The sequence below is a fragment of the Oncorhynchus masou genome, chromosome 33 (genome assembly GCF_036934945.1).
Source record: "Oncorhynchus masou masou isolate Uvic2021 chromosome 33, UVic_Omas_1.1, whole genome shotgun sequence".
In the NCBI taxonomy this organism is placed as follows: Eukaryota; Metazoa; Chordata; class Actinopteri; order Salmoniformes; family Salmonidae; genus Oncorhynchus; species Oncorhynchus masou.
This window is the reverse complement of record NC_088244.1, coordinates 38,169,233-38,188,374: the sequence shown is the minus strand read 5'-3', so window position 1 is coordinate 38,188,374 and position 19,142 is coordinate 38,169,233. Positions and strand designations below refer to the sequence as shown.

Below are 19,142 nucleotides of genomic sequence, written 5' to 3'. Positions count from 1 at the left end.
CCCGGCAGTCCTACAATCTAAGCTAGATGCCCTCAATCTCACACCAGGTACAACCCTAAATCTGTAAACAAGGGGCACCCTCATAGACGTCATCCTGACCAACTGGCCCTCCAAATACACCTCCGCTGTCTTCAACCAGGATCTCAGCGATCACTGCCTCATTGCCTGTATCCGCTACGGAGCCGCAGTCAAACAAACACCCCTCATCACTGTCAAACGCTCCCTAAAACACTTCTGTGAGCAGGCCTTTCTAATCGACCTGGCTCGGGTATCCTGGAAGGACACTGACCTCATCCCGTCAGTTGAGGATGCCTGGTCATTCTTTAAAAGTAAATTCCTCACCATTTTAGATAAGCATGCTCCGTTCAAAAAATGCAGAACTAAGAACAGATACAGCCCTTGGTTCACTCCAGACCTGACTGCCCTCGACCAGCACAAAAACATCCTGTGGCGGACTGCAATAGCATCGAATAGTCCCCGCAATATGCAACTGTTCAGGGAAGTCAGGAACCAATACACATAGTCAGTCAGGAAAGCTAAGGCCAGCTTCTTCAGGCAGAAATTTGCATCCTGTAGCTCCAACTCCAAAAAGTTCTGGGACACTGTGAAGTCCATGGAGAACTAGAGGACCTCCAAGAGCACCACTAATCCATGATTATCGAAAACTTCAACAAGCATTTCTCAACGGCTGGCCATGCCTTCCGCCTGGCTACTCCAACCTCGGCCAACAGCTCCGCCCAAGCCTCTCCAGGTTCTCCTTTACCCAAATCCAGATAGCCATGGAGAACAAGTTCTGAAAGAGCTGCAAAACCTGGACCCGTACAAATCAGCTGGGCTTGACAATCTGGACCGTCTATTTCTGAAACTATCCGCCGCCATTGTCGCAACCCCTATTACCAGCCTTTTCAACCTCTCTTTCATATCGTCTGAGATCCCCAAGGATTGGAAAGCTGCCGCAGTCATCCCCCTCTTCAAAGGGAGACACCCTGGACCCAAACTGTTACAGACCAATATCCATCCTGCGCTGCCTATCTAAGGTCAAGCCAAGTCAACAAACAGGTCACTGACCATCTCGAATCCCACCGTACCTTCTCCGCTGTGCTATCTGGTTTCCGAGCCGATCACGGGTGCACCTCAGCCACGCTCAAGGTACTAAACGATATCATAACCGCCATCGATAAAAGACAGTACTGTGCAGCCATCTTCATCGACCTTGCCAAGGCTTTCGACTCTGTCAATCACCATATTCTTATCGGCAGACTCAGTAGCCTCGGTTTTTCTGATGACTGCCGTGCCTGGTTCACCAACTACTTTGCAGACAGAGTTCAGCGTGTCAAATCGGAGGGCATGCTGTCCGGTCCTCTGGCAGTCTCTATGGGGGTGCCACAGGGTTCAATTCTCGAGCCGACTCTTTTCTCTGTATATATCAATGATGTTGCTCTTGCTGCGGGCGATTCCCTGATCCACCTCTACGCAGACAACACCATTCTATATACTTCCGGCCTGTCCTTGGACACTGTGCTATCTAACCTCCAAACGAGCTTCAATGCCATACAACACTCCTTCCGCGGCCTCCAACTGCTCTTCAACGCTAGTAAAACCAAATGCATGCTTTTCAACCGTTCGCTGCCTGCACCTGCACGCCTGACTAGCATCACCACCCTGGATGGTTCCGACCTTGAATATGTGGACATCTATAAGTACCTAGGTGTCTGGCTAAACTGTAAACTCTCCTTCCAGACTCATATCAAACATCTCCAATAGAAAATCAAATCTAGAGTCGGCTTTCTATTCCGCAACAAAGCCTCCTTCACTCACGCCGCCAAACTTACCCTAGTAAAACTGACTATCCTACCGATCCTCGACTTCGGCGATGTCATCTACAAAATAGCTTCCAACACTCAACTCATCAAACTGGATGCAGTTTATCACAGTGCCATCCGTTTTGTCACTAAAGCACTTTATACCACCCACCACTGCGACCTGTATGCTCTAGTCGGCTGGCCCTCGCTACATATTCATCGCCAGACCCACTGGCTCCAGGTCAACTACAAGTCCATGCTAGGTAAAGCTCCGCCTTATCTCAGTTCACTGGTCACGATGGCAACACCCACCCGTAGCACGCGCTCCAGCAGGTGTATCTCACTGATCATCCCTAAAACCAACACCTCATTTGGCCGCCTTTCGTTCCAGTTCTCTGCTGCCTGTGACTGGAACTAATTGCAAAAATCGCTGAAGTTGGAGACTTTTATCTCCCTCACCAACTTCAAACATCTGCTATCTGAGCAGCTAACCAATCGCTGCAGCTGTATATAGTCTATCGGTAAATAGCCCACCCATTTTTACCTACCTCATCCCCATACTGTTTTTATTTATTTACTTTTCTGTTCTTTTGCACACCAATATCTCTACCTGTACATGACAATCTGATCATGTATCACTCCAGTGTTAATCTGCAAAATTGTAATTATTCACATACCTCCTCATGCCTTTTGCACACAATGTATATAGACTCTTTTTTTCGACTGTGTTATTGACTTGTTAATTGTTTACTCCATGTGTAACTCTGTGTTGTCTGTTCACACTGCTATGCTTTATCTTGGCCAGGTCGCAGTTGCAAATGAGAACTTGTTCTCAACTAGCCTACCTGGTTAAATGAAGGTGAAATAAAAAATAAAAAAATAAAAGACAAATAGGGCATCGAGAAAGTCATCCGTACAGATTCAAGTAAAGACAAAGCCTGGAAAGTAGGCTTGATATAAAGTAGTGTGTACCTGTGTGAATCCCCCAGAACTCTCCAGGATGTTGGTGGTGGCCAGAGTGGCTGAGCTGGGGAAACAGGTGAAGAGAGACGACACTGTGTTGGAGATACCATGGGCCAGGAGCTCCTGGAGAAACAAGGCAAACATGATGATGCTGATGATGGGGATGACGACGACGATGATGGTGATGATGACAATGATGGTGATGACAACGACGATGATGATGATAATGATGATGGTAATGATAACGCTTGTCCTTACAGATGGACTTCTTGTCACAGCTCACAGATTACACACACAGAAGTCACATTGAACGTGTAATGCCTTGTACACGGAGACCAGATTTGAGTGAGTATTGATTTTCCGGCACTACTGAATCATATTAGTCGAGGACCACTGTAGCCTACCTGGTTGGGTTGGATGGAGTAGCCGTGCTTGTCAGCGTAGATCATTGCCAGTGAGACAGACACAGCATAACCCACGAACGTAATGGCGACCGTGTCTCCAGCGACCTCAGGCAACTTGTGCAAGGCAGGCATCCGTGGACTAGGGAAGCTACACAGTCAAAACACGTTCAAAACTTTACACTCACTCTCTGTTTATAATGGTTCATTTCTCTTTTAAAAGAAGCTAAATGATGATGACGATGTCACTAGATGGAGATGCTCAGTTAGTGGATACCTTACCCTGCAGGAATGTGTCCCACTATCTGAACGTCATAGTTTGAGTCCAGAGAGGAAGCATAGGCCACTCCTGTAGCTATTATCACCTGAGAAAGAGAGACATCAAATTGAGATATAACACACCATTAAGCATGTCACAAACGTTACAGCTACACAGAGCTACATTGAACATGACCAGTATTATAATAGCTGTTCTCTTTGTGACTGACCGTGAGGATCTCTACGGGGATGGGTGTGCGTAGGTACTGTCGGAATCTCATGTTGACTTCTTTGACCGGTACCAGGATGGCCAGACACACCAGGGAGGTCAGTAGCTCAGCCATGTTGGTTTGAGGAAGGTTCTCTATGACAGATGCAAGGGTCTGGAGGACACAGACAGGGGGGAAGGAGTTAAAACACACACAGGGGGTGATGGATTTCATCGGGCCATGTTGGTGTGGGGCGGGTTAGAGTGAAGAGAGAAGAAACTCTTTCAATTGTCTCTTCCCACAACCCGGTGTTTATGCTTGTCAAGTGTCTCTTACAAGGTTAAATTTAACCTAGTGAGGTTTTGAGAGCTCCCTCAGTTCTCTTTTATTTGAGACTTCTTCTCTCCTTCAGAGAACCTGGGTTATGATAGTAAATCGTTTTTATTACAATTCCACAACATACTGGAGCTCTAAACCACTGTAAACTGAACACTGTATCATCCTGATCATTGTCACTTCTCCGACAGCTGACCTTGAAGAGTGAGAAGGGGCCGGTGTGGCGGGGGAGCCGTAGTCCCAGCATGCTTTGCAGCTGTGAGATGGTGACGTGGAAGGCTGCAGCGCTGGTGAATGCCTTGACGATGGGCTCTGACAGGTATGTAGAGAGGAAACCCAGCTGTAGCCCAAACATACAGAGCTGTGAAACAAACAACATTTAGTCAGGACTACAACATCTAAACACTATAGAAATACCATTCCATCTACAGGGCCATGCCATGTTAAACTTGTCCTTTACCTTGCTTCCTGCTTAAAACATCATAGGGAGGTGAGGAGAGCAGCTCTTCTGATCTTGGCCTCCAATGCTCTCCTCGCTTCCCTCTGAAGTTTTGAGATGGAGATGAGGAGAGGATGCAGGGAATGGAGGGAAAGAAATACTTTTGAGATTCAACCAGAGAGAACTCTATGTATCACTCACCATCATGATCCCTGAGAGTAGGGCTACAGCAGAGGCAACCCCAATCCTCTGGGCCTCAAAGTCTGCAGCCTCTGGACTGGAGGAGTTGAGCTGTAGAGGGGTGGGCACCAGCTGTTCCACCACTGAGCCTGTCATCAGGCTCACCACTGCAAAGGTACCTGGGAAACAGACACAGCTAGTCTGTGATTCAACCTCTCAGCACCACTACCAAAACAGCCACGCGGCGGCTCAACAACACAGCAGTGAAGCAACTCAGCAGCAGTGTGAGCACAGATGCAACGTAAGTGTTTTGGTGAACTAGGCTCTGTTCATAAACAATGCATTTGGAATGTAATCAGACCCCTTCAGTTTTCCACATTTTGTTACGTTATAGCCTTATTCTGAAATTGATTTTTTTTTTATCCTCATCAATCTGCACACAATACCCCACAATGACAAAGCAAAGCAGGGTTTTTGAAATGTTAGCACATTTATTACAAATAAAAAAACAGAAATACCTTATTTACATAAGTATTCAGACCCGTTGCTATGAGACCTGAAATTGAGCTCAGGTGCATCCTGTTTCCAATGATCATCCTTGAGATGTTTCTACAACTTGATTTGAGTCCAATTGTGGTAAATTCAATTGATCGGACATGATTTGGGAAGGCACACACCTGTCTATATAAAGCCCCACAGTTGACTGTGCATGTCAGAGTAAAAACCAAGCCATGAGGTCAAAGAAATTGTCCTTAGAGCACTGAGACAGGATTGTGTGGAGACACAGATCTGGAGAAGGGTACCAAAACATTTCTGCAGCATTGAAGGTCCCCAAGAACACAGTGACCTCTATCATTCTTTAATGGAAGAAATTTGAAACTGCCAACTCTTCCTAGACCTGGATGCCCGGCCAAACTGAGCAATCGGGGGAGAAGGGCCTTGGTCAGGGAGGGCCAATGGTCCCTCCGACAGTGCTCCAGAGTTCCCCTGTGGAGATGGGAGAACCTTCCAGAAGGACAATCATCTCTGTAGCACCAGACGGAAGACACTCCTCGGTAAAGTTTCAAGGTTCATATATGGTTGTGCGTCAGTGAGAAAAACGATCTAGTTGCCACTCCTGAAAGGAGGAAAAAGCACCAACTGTGCCATGTACATCTACACCCTATTACGCACGTTCCTCCGTTCCTCTGGCGCCGAGGAGTGGGAGTCCGCAGAGGACGGTAAAACCTGTTATTTTGGCCAGTACGGTTTCACCGTTGGGTTCTTCTCCTTTGTCATGCTATGTCCGCGCATGGTGAGGAGGATGTCCCTGGTCCCGACGGTTGAGTACTGCAGGGTAGATTGAAAAATTCACTGGACGTTTCGGATAGCCTTTTCGCTCATCTAGCTGCTGATAGGCGAGACGAGTCAGTTGGTCTGACTCATGAGTTTTGCAGTTTTGTTTTCTGATATGCCGACACGTACAAACTTGATGGAACACGATGTTGGCGCTAGGGATGCTGGCCCCATCCGTCAGCGGTTCTATAGAGTTTATTCAGAGAAACGGCGTTGTCTGGATGCTGAGATCAGGTACATGCTGGAGAGTGATATTGCAGAACCTTCTTTCTCCAGCTGGGCTTCTCCCTGTATCTTTGTCAGTAAACCGGATGGGACAAACATATTTTGTATGGACTACCGTAAGGTAAACAGTGTCACTAAAGCCAGATTAATTTCCTCTTCCTCGGATAGAGGACTGCGTTAATCAGGTCGGAGCAGCAAAGTTTGTGAGCAAGTTTGACCTGTTAAAGGGCTATTGGCAGGAGTCACTGACGTGTAGGGCAAGTGAAATCTCTGCCTTTGTTACTCCTTCAGGTCTGTACTCGTATTTGGTTATGAGTTTCGGCTTGCGTAATGCACCTGCCACATTTCAGCGCCTTATGAACAGGGTTGTCTCCGGTCTTGTTGGGTGTACTGTTTATCTGGACGATGTAGTGGTTTATGCAGATACTTGGGAGGACCATCTGGCCCGTCATCAAGCTTTGTTTGATTGCCTGGCTGCGGGTCACCTCCCTATCAAATTAGCTAAGTGTGAGTTTGCTCAGGCGACCGTTACGTACCTTGGTAAGGTGGTTGGGCAGGGTGAGGTGCATCCTTTCTGGGCTTAAGTGGTAGCTATTGATTATTTTCTACTGCCAACCACTAAAAAGGAACTGATGCGTTTCTTGGGAATGATTGGTTATTACCATAGTTTGTGTCGGAACTTCTCTACCTTGGTCGCTCCCCTGACAGATTTGCTGAAAGCTAAGACGGTTTACGTCTGGTCCCCTCTCTGTCAACCTCAACTTCGGTGCTGGCTGCTCCTTGCGTGTGGATGTGAGTCACGTGCAGGTGGATGCGAGTCACATGGGGGCAGGTGCAGTCCTGCTGCAAGCAGATGTGTCTGATGTTGAGAGGCCTGTTAGTTGATTTTCTAAGAAGTTGAACCATTATCGGTTGAACTACTCCTTGGTGGAAAAAGAAGCGCTAGCACTCATATGGGTGCTACAACACTTTGAGGTGTATGTCGGGTCGGATGTAGTTGGCTGGGGCAGTGGGCTAGCGTTTACTAGGACAGTATTTTGTTTGCGTTTATGTATGCTTGGTTGCTGTGGTGTTCCCGGGTCCTTGGTGGTCCCCGGTTTTATGGATAGGTGTGACGACCCTCCCACTCTGTCTGCCTAATTCTTTCTCTTTGCTCTTGTTTTCCTTAATAGGATGTTGGTGGGCGGAACTGGGAGGGTCGTCTGCGAAATGGGACACACATGGGCTCAGGTGTGTCCCGGGGATTAATACAGTCGTGGCCAAAAGTTTTGAGAATGACACAAATATTAAATTCCACAAAGTTTGCTGCTTCAGTGTCTTTAGATATTTTTGTCAGATGTTACTATGGAATACTGAAGTATAATTACAAACATGTCATAAGTGGCAAAGGCTTTTATTGACAATTGCATGAAGTTGATGCAAAGAGTCAATATTTGCAGTGTTGACCCTTCTTTTTCAAGACCTTTGCAATCCACCCTGGCATGCTGTCAATTAACTTCTGGGCCACATCCTGACTGACGGCAGCCCATTCTTGCATAATCATGCTTGGAGTTTGTCAGAATTTGTGGGTTTTTGCTTGTCCACCCGCCTCTTGAGGATTGACCACAAGTTCTCAATGGGATTAAGTGTTGGGGAGTTTCCTGGCAATGGACCCAAAATATCAATATTCTGTTTCCTGAGCCACTTAGTTATCACTTTTGCCTTATGGCAAGGTGCTCCATCATGCTGGAAAAGGCATTGTTCGTCACCAAACTGTTCCTGGATGGTTGGGAGAAGTTGCTCTCGGAGGATGTGTTGGTACCATTCTTTATTCAAGGCTGTGTTCTTAGACAAAATTGTGAGTGAGCCCACTCCCTTGGCTGAGAAGCAACCCCACACATGAATGGTCTCAGGATGCTTTACTGTTGGCATGACACAGGACTGATGGTCGCGCTCACCTTGTCTTCTCCGGACAAGCATTTTTCCAGAAGCCCCAAACAATCGGAAAGGGGATTCATCAGAGAAAATGACTTTACCCCCCGTCCTCAGCAGTCCAATCCCTGTACCTTTTGCAGAATATCAGTCTGTCCCTGATGTTTTTCCTGGAGAGAAGTGGCTTCCTTGCTGCCCTTCTTGACACCAGGCCATCCTCCAAAAGTCTTTGCCTCACTGCGCGTGCAGATGCACTTACACCTGCCTGCTGCCATTCCTGAGCAAGCTCTGTATTGGTGGTGCCCCGATCCCGCAGCTGAATCAACTTTAGGAGATGGTCCTGGCACTTGCTGGACTTTCTTGGGCTCCCTGAAGCCTTCTTCACAAGAATTGAACCGCTCTCCTTGAAGTTCTTGATGATCCGATAAATGGTTGATTTGGGTGCAATCTTACTGGCAGTAATATCCTTGCCTATGAAGCCCTTTTTGTGCAAATCAATGATGACTGCACATGTTTTCTTGCAGGTAACCATGGTTGACAGAGGAAGAACAATGATTTTTTTTTTTACCTTAATTTTACTAGGCAAGTCAGTTAAGAACAAATTCTTATTTTCAATGACAGCCTAGGAACAGTGGATTAACTGCCTGTTCAGGGGCAGAACGACAGATTTGTACCTTGTCAGCTCGGGGACTTGAACTTGCAACCTTTTGGTTACTAGTCCAACGCTCTAACCACTAGGCTACCCTGCCGCCCCGATTCCAAGCACCACCCTCCTTTTGAAGCTTTCAGTCTGTTATTCGAACTCAATCAGCATGACAGAGTGATATCCAGCCTTGTCCTCGTCAACACTCACACCTGTGTTAACGAGAGAATCACTGACATGATGTCAGCTGGTCCTTTTGTGGCAGGGCTGAAATGCAGTGGAAATGTTTTTTGGGGGATTCAGTTCATTTGCATGGCAAAGAGGGACTTTGCAATTCATTGCAATTCATCTGATCACTCTTCATAACATTCTGGAGTATATGCAAATTGCTATCATACAAACTGAGGCAACAGACTTTGTGAAAATTAATATTTGTGTCATTCTCAAAACTTTTGGCCACGACTGTACACCTTTCCCCCATATATCCAGGAGACACACTGTTGGTTTTGGTTGTGGCATTTTAGGGCTTCTTTGTGTTTGTTCATTTTGGCCCCTCTCAACACCCATCATTATCACCATCTATGCACGCATCCACTCACTTACGCTACTGACTACACACACCATTGTTACTTGGATATAGTTCACTTTATTTAATAAATATGTTTCTTATTTCTTTAACTCTGTGTTGTCGCCCTCTTTGTTACCGGCTACGAGCCGGTTCGTAACAAAAGGAACTTGACAGCCCGCTTGGAGTTTTCCGAAAGGCACCTAAAGACTCTGAGACCATGAGAAACAAGATTCTTTGGTCTGATGAATCCAATGCCAAGAGTCACGTCTGGAGGAAACTCCATCCCTACGACGAAGCATAGTGGTGGCAACATCATGCTGTGGGGATGTTTTTCAGCGCAGGAAATGGGAGACTAGTCGAGGGATCGAGGGAAAGATGAACGGAGCAATGTACAGAAAGATCCTTGATCAAAAACTTCTCCAGAGCACTCAGGACCTCAGACTGAGGCGAAAGTTCACCTTCCAACAGGACAACAACCCTAAGCATACAGCCAAGCAAGACAAAGCAGGAGTGGCTTCAAGACAAGTCTCTGAATGTCCTTGAGTGGCCCAGCCAGAGCCCGGATTTGAACCCGATCAAACATCTCTGGAGAGACCTGAAAATAGCTGTGCAGCGACACTCCCGATCCAACCTGACAGAGCTAGAGAGGATCTGTAGATAAGAATGGGAGAAACTCCCCAAATCTAGGTGTGCCAAGCTTGTAGCCTCACACTCAAGAAGACTTAAGGGTGTAATCGCTGTCAAATGTGCTTCAACAAAGTACTGAGTAAAGGGTCTCAATACTTATGTAAATGCTTTTTCATAATGGGGTATTGTATGTAGATTGATGATGAAAAAAACAGATTTAATCAATTCTAGGATATGGCTGTACCGTAAAAAAATGTCAAAAAAGTCAAGGGGTCTGAATACCTTCCGAATACTCTGAATACAGTCCCTAGTATAAAGGGAATAAATTATATATTTTTAGCAACCAATAAACACAATCCACTCCACATTGAATTTCAAAAACAACTAAGCTGTCTTGATTGCGTAATTCTTCACTCCCCAGAGATAAATCATGCCTACATACACAGATTTGAAATCATTGGCCACTTTAATAAATAGAACACTAGTCACTTTAATAATGTCACTTTAATGATGTTTACATATCTTGCATTACTTATCTCATGTGTATATATACAGTATTATATACTATCTACTGTATCTTAGTCTATGCCGCTCTGACATTGCTCATCCATATATTCATATATTCTTAATTCCATTTCGTTACTTAGATTTGTGTGTATTAGGTATTTGTTGTGAAATTGTTAGATATTACTTGTCAGATATTGCTGCACTGTCGGAACTAGAAGCACAAGCTTAACATCTGCTAAACACGTGTATGAGACCAATACAATTTGGCTTGATGGTGGAAGCACCTTCGGCAGCTATTACAGCGGGTAATCATTTTGAATAAGATTCCACTAACTTTGCACAACTCTTAGGGAAACATTTATCTATTGTTTTTGTCAAAATTTCTCAAGCACAGTAAATGTGGTTGTGATTCATTGATGGACAGCAATATTCAAACCTTGTCTCTGGACTAAGGACTAAGACTGGACCACTCAGGAACACTCCACACTTCTTGGAAAGCCATTCTAGTGTGTCTTTGGCATTAAAATGTGTGTAATTGTCCTGCTGAAAAATAAAACTCTATCCCAAGGTTTTCAAAAGACTGATATCTGGATTTCCTCTAATTCTCTACATGGTCTTTGCTCCTTTCATATTTATTTTTCTCCTGACAAACTCCCCAGTACCTGACGGTGGCAAGCATACCCTTAACATGAAGCTGACACAAATTAAGTCATGTTTAGATTCATTTTATGGCAGCAAAATGTGAAGACTGTTCAAGGGTTGTATAGGCTTTCACTAGGCACTGTTTATATTGCTCTTTTTGTGTGTGTATGGGGGGGTGGGTCTTTTAAGCCCTCTTGCAACCTTACCTGCACACCTATATACCTTGTTTTTATCTGTACTTCGTCTTTCACTTGTCTTTTGTGTGTGAATAACTCTAACTAAAACTAAAAAAACTATGATGATTAACGTTGACTTTAGCTCAGGGGACTAACGCTGTCTTATGTGGTGGTGGAGACCCTGGTTCAAACCCAGTAGCTGTCACACAGATACCCATGGCAGAGGATTTATCTAAGGCACATTGTGCGTCCTATCCATTTGTCAGGCTCCAGTCCTAAATGTATAATATCAGCGTGTGTATACCAGTGGATACATGCCGTCCTGTGCCAAACAGCATGTAGAGAACCACAGGGAAGAAGGAGGTGTAGAGGCCATAGATGGGCGCCACTGACGTCAGTAAGGCAAAGGCCATACCTGTTTTCAGGAAGAGAAACAAGATATTAGGCTACAATCAGTTGCCATCACATACACCCATGAGTAATTGGTGTCATCTTTAGATAAAAAGGCTTTGATCTCATGGGAAATAATGTTGGCAATAAATGCTATGAAATAACACATGCTATTACTGTATAACTACTTTCAACGCTGGTATTTTTCTTGACTCCTTTATCTGAATAAACCATGGGGGTGTAACATCCATTGAGATTACATTTTTGAGGTTCCATTTTTCCTGTCAAGCTCAGATGATGATACATTTTAAAAATACATTTTACATTTTGTAACAAGATTATTTTGTACATTGTGTGTGTGTGTGTGTGTGAATGGCATATTGTAAAAATATACATTCAAATGTATAAATAATCTGGGCTCTGTGCTATCCGGGATCCGTAGGAGGTCCTTACTCCATTGAAGTTGACATTTGAAATGGTTAATGTAAGGATTAGGTTTAGGTAAGGGTTAGGTTTATGGTTAGGGTAAGAGTATGGGTTAAGGTTGGGGTTTAGTGTAGGGACGTCCGCAAGGAACCGGATAGCATTGACCAATTATCTGGAGTTAACAAAAAGTCCATATTTGAAGGTGTTTATTTCGTTTACATTAGCAATTTGACAAAATCTTGTTAAAATCAATCAAACACACGATTGGTTAGTAATTACTGCCAAAACAGTGACACGTGGGAAATTAAACGTTATCACAGAATTGGGGAAAAGTTGTAACAAAATAGTTTGTAAAGATGGTAAATCTACATCAAACGACATCAATTTACTACTGTAAACCTTTGCTCACAATATTCACTTAAAAATGTACTCACCTTGTGGAATGTGAAGTATACCGACTGTTAGTCCCGCTATTGTATCACCTAACATCCATTTTTTCAGCCTGTACTTCGGCAGCCAGTTAAAAATGGGAACTCGTTCCCTCAACAGGTGAAGGCATGCTGCACGAGAACACCTGCACCGTTCCGCGATCTTCTCCCGAAAACGTTGACCACCTCCACGGGGCTTGTCCTCGGTACCGTAAGACTGTCTGAACCGGTCCTCGGTGTAAATATTTCGGTACACAGCCACTGAAGCGCTCATCTTGTCCTCCAGGTGAGTGTTTACGTTGCCTTTGTTGAAACTAGTAGTAATCTGAGAAGATGAGGCAGAAAATATGCGGTCGCTACTGCTTGTCATATATAGTAGGAATCTGTCTCTAGTTTGACATCAGAAACCATCGAATTTTCCTGTCTAGTGTTAGGCAGCCAATGACATGGCTCAATGCCGAAACTTTTTGTTATTGTGTTGAACTTTCTTTGGGGTTTCTTTCTTAGCCTACATCCTTGTCCCTGGCAGAGACCCCATAAAGGTGTGCTTGTGTCCAACCTTTGTGTTGATGGATGTCTGGTCCATAACAATCTGCAGGGTCCTACTGCTACCAGCTTTATGCTTCAGAAAAATACAAAAAATGTGACCCATACTCTATTCCTCCTTTCCTGCTATTACACAAACCACCCCCACCGATTGACTTCACCAGACACACACACACACAGTATACTTAACTATTCAAAGAGCCTGGCTTCCCCTTAAAAGTCATATACAATGTACAGCTCTGTGTAAAACTCCACTGAGATCAAAGTGGTATTGTGTAACCTCTAACCATATCTATTAGCAATTATAAGTGGTGGTCATTTCCGAGAAGGATTGATTTCTGTATAATAGCCCTTGTCTCTGGGGGTGTCTAAATCACCATAGCCCATAGGGAATAGGCCTGGGGAAGCCCTGTGTTTGCCACTGCCCATACATAATTAATCTGGACCGGAAAAGAGAGACAAGAGAACCCTGTTCTGTGAAATGTAATCAGACACGTTGAGCTGCTTGCGGTCCATTGATGAAAACACACCTTGACTCTAATGATGAGTGAGCGTTTTTGTGTGCAATGAAGTTCTCCTCTGATTTTCAGAGAGAGATGAGAGAGGAGTCAAACATATATCAGTCTTTGTCAGATTTGACACTTTTCAGCCATTTACTAAAATGATTATTATTATCTCCAGTTTGGAAGTAGTGTAGCGAGCTTTGCTATTGCAATTCGGTAATAAAAACAAGTTTTTAGCAGTTGTGGGTAAAAAAAAAGTTGTTCGAAGTTGTGACGCAGATAATTCATGGATGCGTTTTTCTAGCACGTCCAGATTGAAGTAGTCTTATTCAAAATATCCTCCGTCATCAGAAATGGGTGGCAGTTTCCCCTGTCCATTGAGTCAGGAGAGTGAACGTGTCTGTTGAGCAGCAGAGTGAGTGAACGTGGTGTAGGTCACTAAGCTTGGCTAACACCACCAAATCCCACTGCATTATAGGCTAGTGTATTCAATGAGGGAGTGGAAGATTGCAATCTAATAAGCGGTTGTTCAATAAGAACCTAGTGAAAAAGAAACAATGATACAATGTAAAACGGAGGGAGGATTTATTTTTGGTTAAAGCCCAGTGTTGTGCCCGATGAATGAATGAGCTCCACCCTGCCAAAGTGGAAAGTGGTGCTGGGCTCCAAGTCCGTGCAGAGGCACACACATCCAGGGCACCAGGCACAGGCCACATCTTTTCACTGTCGTACGTGCACACAGACCAGGCCAACACACAGTAATGATGCTAGTGGCGAAAAGTTTGGGCTTGAACCTGGACAAATGTTCAGCGATGTGACCTCACATATACTTTAAAAAAATAATAATAATAAGTTTGACCTGAGTCTAACGGCCTATGCTAATGAGATTTCTGGGCACCCTCACCCGAACTAATTTCGAAGAGCTATTTGAGAGAATCTCTAAAAGGTCAAATTTGGTGGCCCCCATAAATGTCCATGTTTTCTTGCAATGATGTTATTAACATTGATGTTACATAAAGTGAGCAAAAGATCATGTTATGAAATCCCTTTTTTACCACATTGTTATTTCATGGGTGAAAGCAAATTGCTCAATAAGCTGAGTGAAGCTTTGGAGCCAAGGAGGGTTTGGGGCCAGACGTGGGGTCTTCCAATACGATGCATAAAGAGTGTAGACTGGATACATTCCAAATTGTGTCTCCACTTTAAATTAACAAAATAAACAGCAAAGTGGTGCCCATGGAGGGATGTTTTTCTTCTGAAAATCCTACATTACTATAATTCGTGTGTGTGTGTGAGGAATGTGTCCATTGTGTTGATCAGCTCTAGAGAATTTCTGAACACACTGACGGCGTGGTGTTGTCTTGTGGCTGTTTAAACAAGATATTAATCAGCAGTGAAAAGGAACAATGTGTTGAATGGAAGAGGATATGAAGCATGGTCTGGTTAACCCCCAAAGCTAGACTGCTTTCCAAAGACATAGACTTGTAGACAGGTCACAATAAAGCTTAAACAATGACAATGTAAATACCAGAGTGACAGACTGATCCATAAGGGTGAGCGCATGTTTACAATTGAATCAAGATGGACATCCAAATGAGTTTACAGTACATTCCGTTACCAAGTCACAACTGTCAAGCAATGAAAAATTGCATTTTATGTTGTAATATTTAAAAAGCATTTGTGAAGCATCTAACCTATGGTAGTGTTCAGTGTTTCCCCTGGTATATATTTTTTTCGCAGCGGGGGGTTCCAGATACATGCCCCAGAGGATTTTTTGTTGTTGTTCAACCACATTGAGAAGGTCCCTTCTGCTGACCTTTAAAAAATACATTCTAGTTCAAAAATGCATGAAAATGTAATTATGTTGACACCATCTGAAATATAGTCAATGCACGCCACTGCACTGTAGGGAGATGATGAGGAGTAACAGGTGTCTGTGTGCTCGTGGCTCTCATTCGCACCACTGCTTGCTCTGTTTGCTACAAATATGTGTTGCAACTTGTCACTCTGATCTTAAAGGAATAGTGCAACATTTGTATGTCTCTGTGTGCAGTTGGAAGGAAGTTGAAGGTAGTTTCGTAAGCCATTGCTAACTATGACTGGAAGTCTACAGGAACAGCTAGCATGCTAGCTGGCTAACGCTAGTTAGCAATTGCGCTAACCCGAGTTAGCACCATTCTTCAAACTGCACGCGGAGACATAACCATTGTATCCATGATTTCATTAGCCTCTAGGTAAGAAGAAAAAGTGCTTAGTTTGCAAAATATATATTTTTCTTTATTTTGGGGAGTGGCGGCAACGATTTAGCAGGGGAAACAGTGTTCATGAAGATTTTGCGAATGCTCTATAAAGCTTTTTCAAGTTGTGGTTTGTTTAAAGTGGGACCCCATTATTTCAATAGAGGGGGATTTTTTTTATTTTGAAGATGCGCCATCATTATTTGTATGACACCAAGTCTTGGAACAGAGAATATTGGTGTGGGGAGTTCTGAGGGTTGTACGAAAATAGTCTTAGATGGCTTGGCAAGCGTTAAGCTTGGCAGAGTCTTCCTATGATCCCACTTTCCTTGTTGCGTAAACATGAATTACATTATATAAAATTAAAAAAAGATCTCATCCACCCGTGCTGTCTCCTCCATCTCCTCCTTAGTGAGTGTGTGTGTGTGTGTGTGTGTGTGTGTGTGTGTGTGTGTGTGTGTGTGTGTGTGCGTGTGCGTGTGCGTGTGTGTGTGTGTGTGTGTGTGTGTGTGTGTGTGTGTGTGTGTGTTTTTTGCCTGCATGCGTGTCCTCAGTGTGTGTCCTCCTCTGTCTTGCTCCCTTTGGGTTAAGAAGGACTGTTATGCGCAGGGTTTTTCCATTCTTCTCTGCCTGGGAGGGGTCGTGACTCTCCAGTGATTTTGTGTGCTATAGTTCCTCCTATTGTTGCTTATCTCCTTTATGGTGACCCCCCCTCTCCCTCCCCGCAGTGGCTCTGTCCTTTGGATCTGACCTTGTCTATGAGGATGGCGGGCCTGGCGGGAGGCGGGGATGACGGCCCACCTCTCCTGCCTAGGCCTCATGTCCCTCTCTCATCCAGGTCTCGTCTCCTTGCTGTACCTCTCCCATCCCTTTCCTCTCACTTACTCCCCATGCGCCTCTCCTCTCCATCCCATTTGGGCCCAGCACACCTCTTTGTTTGGTTTTATCTCCTCCTTTATTCGCCCTTGTCCGTCATGTATCTGCTGATTGTGCATACTCAGACAGTTGAGATTGAAGGTTCTTTGCTCTCTGTCATAACTCTTACGTAACTTCCACACCAGGACACCATCTTAAGATGCTGTGGGGAAGAGCCAGTCCAAAGCAAAAATATCTCCTGATGTTTATCTAAATCCAATATAGCTACAAATAACCAGGTTCTGCGTGAATTCTGTTCCCAGTACCTTGCCAAGGCATGTTGTGTAAAATATTGGACCACATACAATGAATCATTTCAACATTAGAAACATTTCACAGAGCGTGTGTAATGAGGTAGATATTCTTTGTTGCATCTCCAACAAATATCAATGAGTATTAGAATAAGTCTTGCCATTCCAAGTGTGTGTGTGTGTGTGTGTGTGTGTGTGTGTGTGTGTGTGTGTGTGTGTGTGTGTGTGTGTGTGTGTGTGTGTGTGTGTGTGTGTGGTTAATTAAGCTTGTCTTTATTTCCCCAGATTACTCCTACTATGATCTAATTACTGCTTGTCAGATTTCATTGGAAATGTTCCTCCCTTCAAGTTATGAGTTACAAGTAAGACATTGATGTTTTCAGTGCTCTCTTTTGCATAGACTTCTGGTAGACATCCTTTTTATGGTTAGAACGTTACACCACTTCCACAGTATGGCCAATGAATTGTTGCATTTTGTTCCCAGACGTAAAAATAATAAATTGATGATTAATTTACAGGATATGAATAATTTTATGTTCATGACCTGAGAGTCAATTGTAGACCTGCGTGACCTGTGCTTCACCTTCACAAACCTTGAGGCGTGAATAGGATACTAGGAAGAATGACTATGTACATTAAGGCCAACGCTGTCCACTCATCAGACATCTGTGGGATCCATCTCCGGGGCGAATGGGTAGCACCCTGTTACCCTTCCCCTCATCCATCATTCCCTTTCCCAATAACTGTAATGGGACCATTTCCCTGTCTCTGGCTGACGTCCTCTTGGCTCCCGCAGGATGGGAATGTGTACTGTAGGTGTGGGTGTAGGTTGGCTATTTTAGATCCTTGTTCCAGTAGTCCATGTCAGGCCAAATGGGGAAACAGATGCTTGAGTAATCAACCTTTTCTGTTACGGGTATTCAACCTGGTTGTGTAAATTACGAATGATGTAAATAGTTGTGTCTGCTGTGGCTGAAGAGGAAGAAGGAAGTGTGCTCTGATGACGTGTCACTGCACCCTAAAGCGCTGACGATGGGTGAGGTTCTTTGCTCCTCCATGTTGGGGATTGTACCAAATCGGTGACTGCTGAGAGGTCAAGGAGTTGTCTAACGAGGCTAAAACAGTGACCTCTTGATTGTTGTGTCTATGTTGTATAAGCACCCATGTGGTTTATCCTCTCTGCGAGGAGAACAAAAGGTCAACACTGGTTCCTCCTTTGGCCTTCCTTTCCTCTCCTTGATGATGCTGACCCTCCAGTCACTGTTACTGTCTCCTCAACCCTGACCACTGGGCGCCACTGTTACAATATGGGGCCTCGGATGGAAAACAAAACCCTTGTCGTCTGCCTTGTGTTTAGTCTCGTCGGTGTGTTTTTTCTGCCTGTCTGTCATGGCACTTACAATGCCTTCATAAAGTAGTCACATCCCTTGACTTTTTCCACATTTTGTTGTGTTACTGCCTGAATTTAAAATGTATTAAATATAGATGTTTTGGTCACTGGCCTACACACAATACCCCATAATATAAAATTGAAATTATGTTTGTTAAAATGATTCAACCACAAAGACCAGGGATGTTTTCCAATTCCTCGCAAAGAAGGGCACCTATTGGTAGAGAGGTAAAAATTTTGGGCATGGTGAAGTGATTAATTACAATTTGGATAGTGTTTCAATACACCCAGTCACGACAAAGATACAGGCATCCTTCTTAACTCAGTTGCTGGAGAGGAAGGAAACCCCTCAGGGATTTCACCATGAGGCCAATGGTGACTTTAAAACGGTTACAGAGTTTATTGGCTGTGATAGAAAACTGAGGATGGATCAACAATATTGTAGTTACTCCAAAACACGAACCTGATTGACAGAGTGAAAATAATGAAGCCTGTACACAATAAAAATATTCCAAAACTTGTATTCTGTTTACAACAAGGCACTAAAGTAATACTGCAAAAAACGTGGCAAAGCAATTCACTTTTTGTCTTGACTATAAAGTGTTGTGTTTGGGGCGAATCCAATACAACACAGTACCAAGTACCAGTCTCCATATTTTCAAGCATAGTGGTGGTGGCATCATGTTATGGGTATTCTTGTAATTGTTAAGGACTGGGGAGTTTTTCAGAATAAAAAAGGAATGGAATGGAGCTTAGCACATGGTAAAATCCTAGAGGAAAACCTGTTTCAATCTACTTTCCACCAGACACTGGGAGATGAATTCACCTTTTAGC

The 19,142-nt window shown here is 44.1% G+C and overlaps 1 protein-coding gene across 1 annotated transcript in view; it reads right to left on the bottom strand.

Moving 5' to 3' along the window:
- slc26a10 (solute carrier family 26 member 10) overlaps positions 1-13,083 on the bottom strand; it is a 32,645-nt gene extending 19,562 nt beyond the window's left edge. Inside the window, exons 1-8 of the mRNA XM_064957606.1 lie at positions 12,473-13,083; positions 11,527-11,637; positions 4,610-4,767; positions 4,166-4,330; positions 3,655-3,807; positions 3,449-3,531; positions 3,170-3,317; positions 2,775-2,888 (exon numbers count right to left, since the gene is read on the bottom strand). Coding sequence (XP_064813678.1) covers positions 2,775-2,888; positions 3,170-3,317; positions 3,449-3,531; positions 3,655-3,807; positions 4,166-4,330; positions 4,610-4,767; positions 11,527-11,637; positions 12,473-12,836 — 1,296 coding nt within the window. The 5' untranslated portion in view covers positions 12,837-13,083. The remainder of the gene's footprint in view (positions 1-2,774; positions 2,889-3,169; positions 3,318-3,448; positions 3,532-3,654; positions 3,808-4,165; positions 4,331-4,609; positions 4,768-11,526; positions 11,638-12,472) is intronic.
- Positions 13,084-19,142: the final 6,059 nt, after the last annotated feature.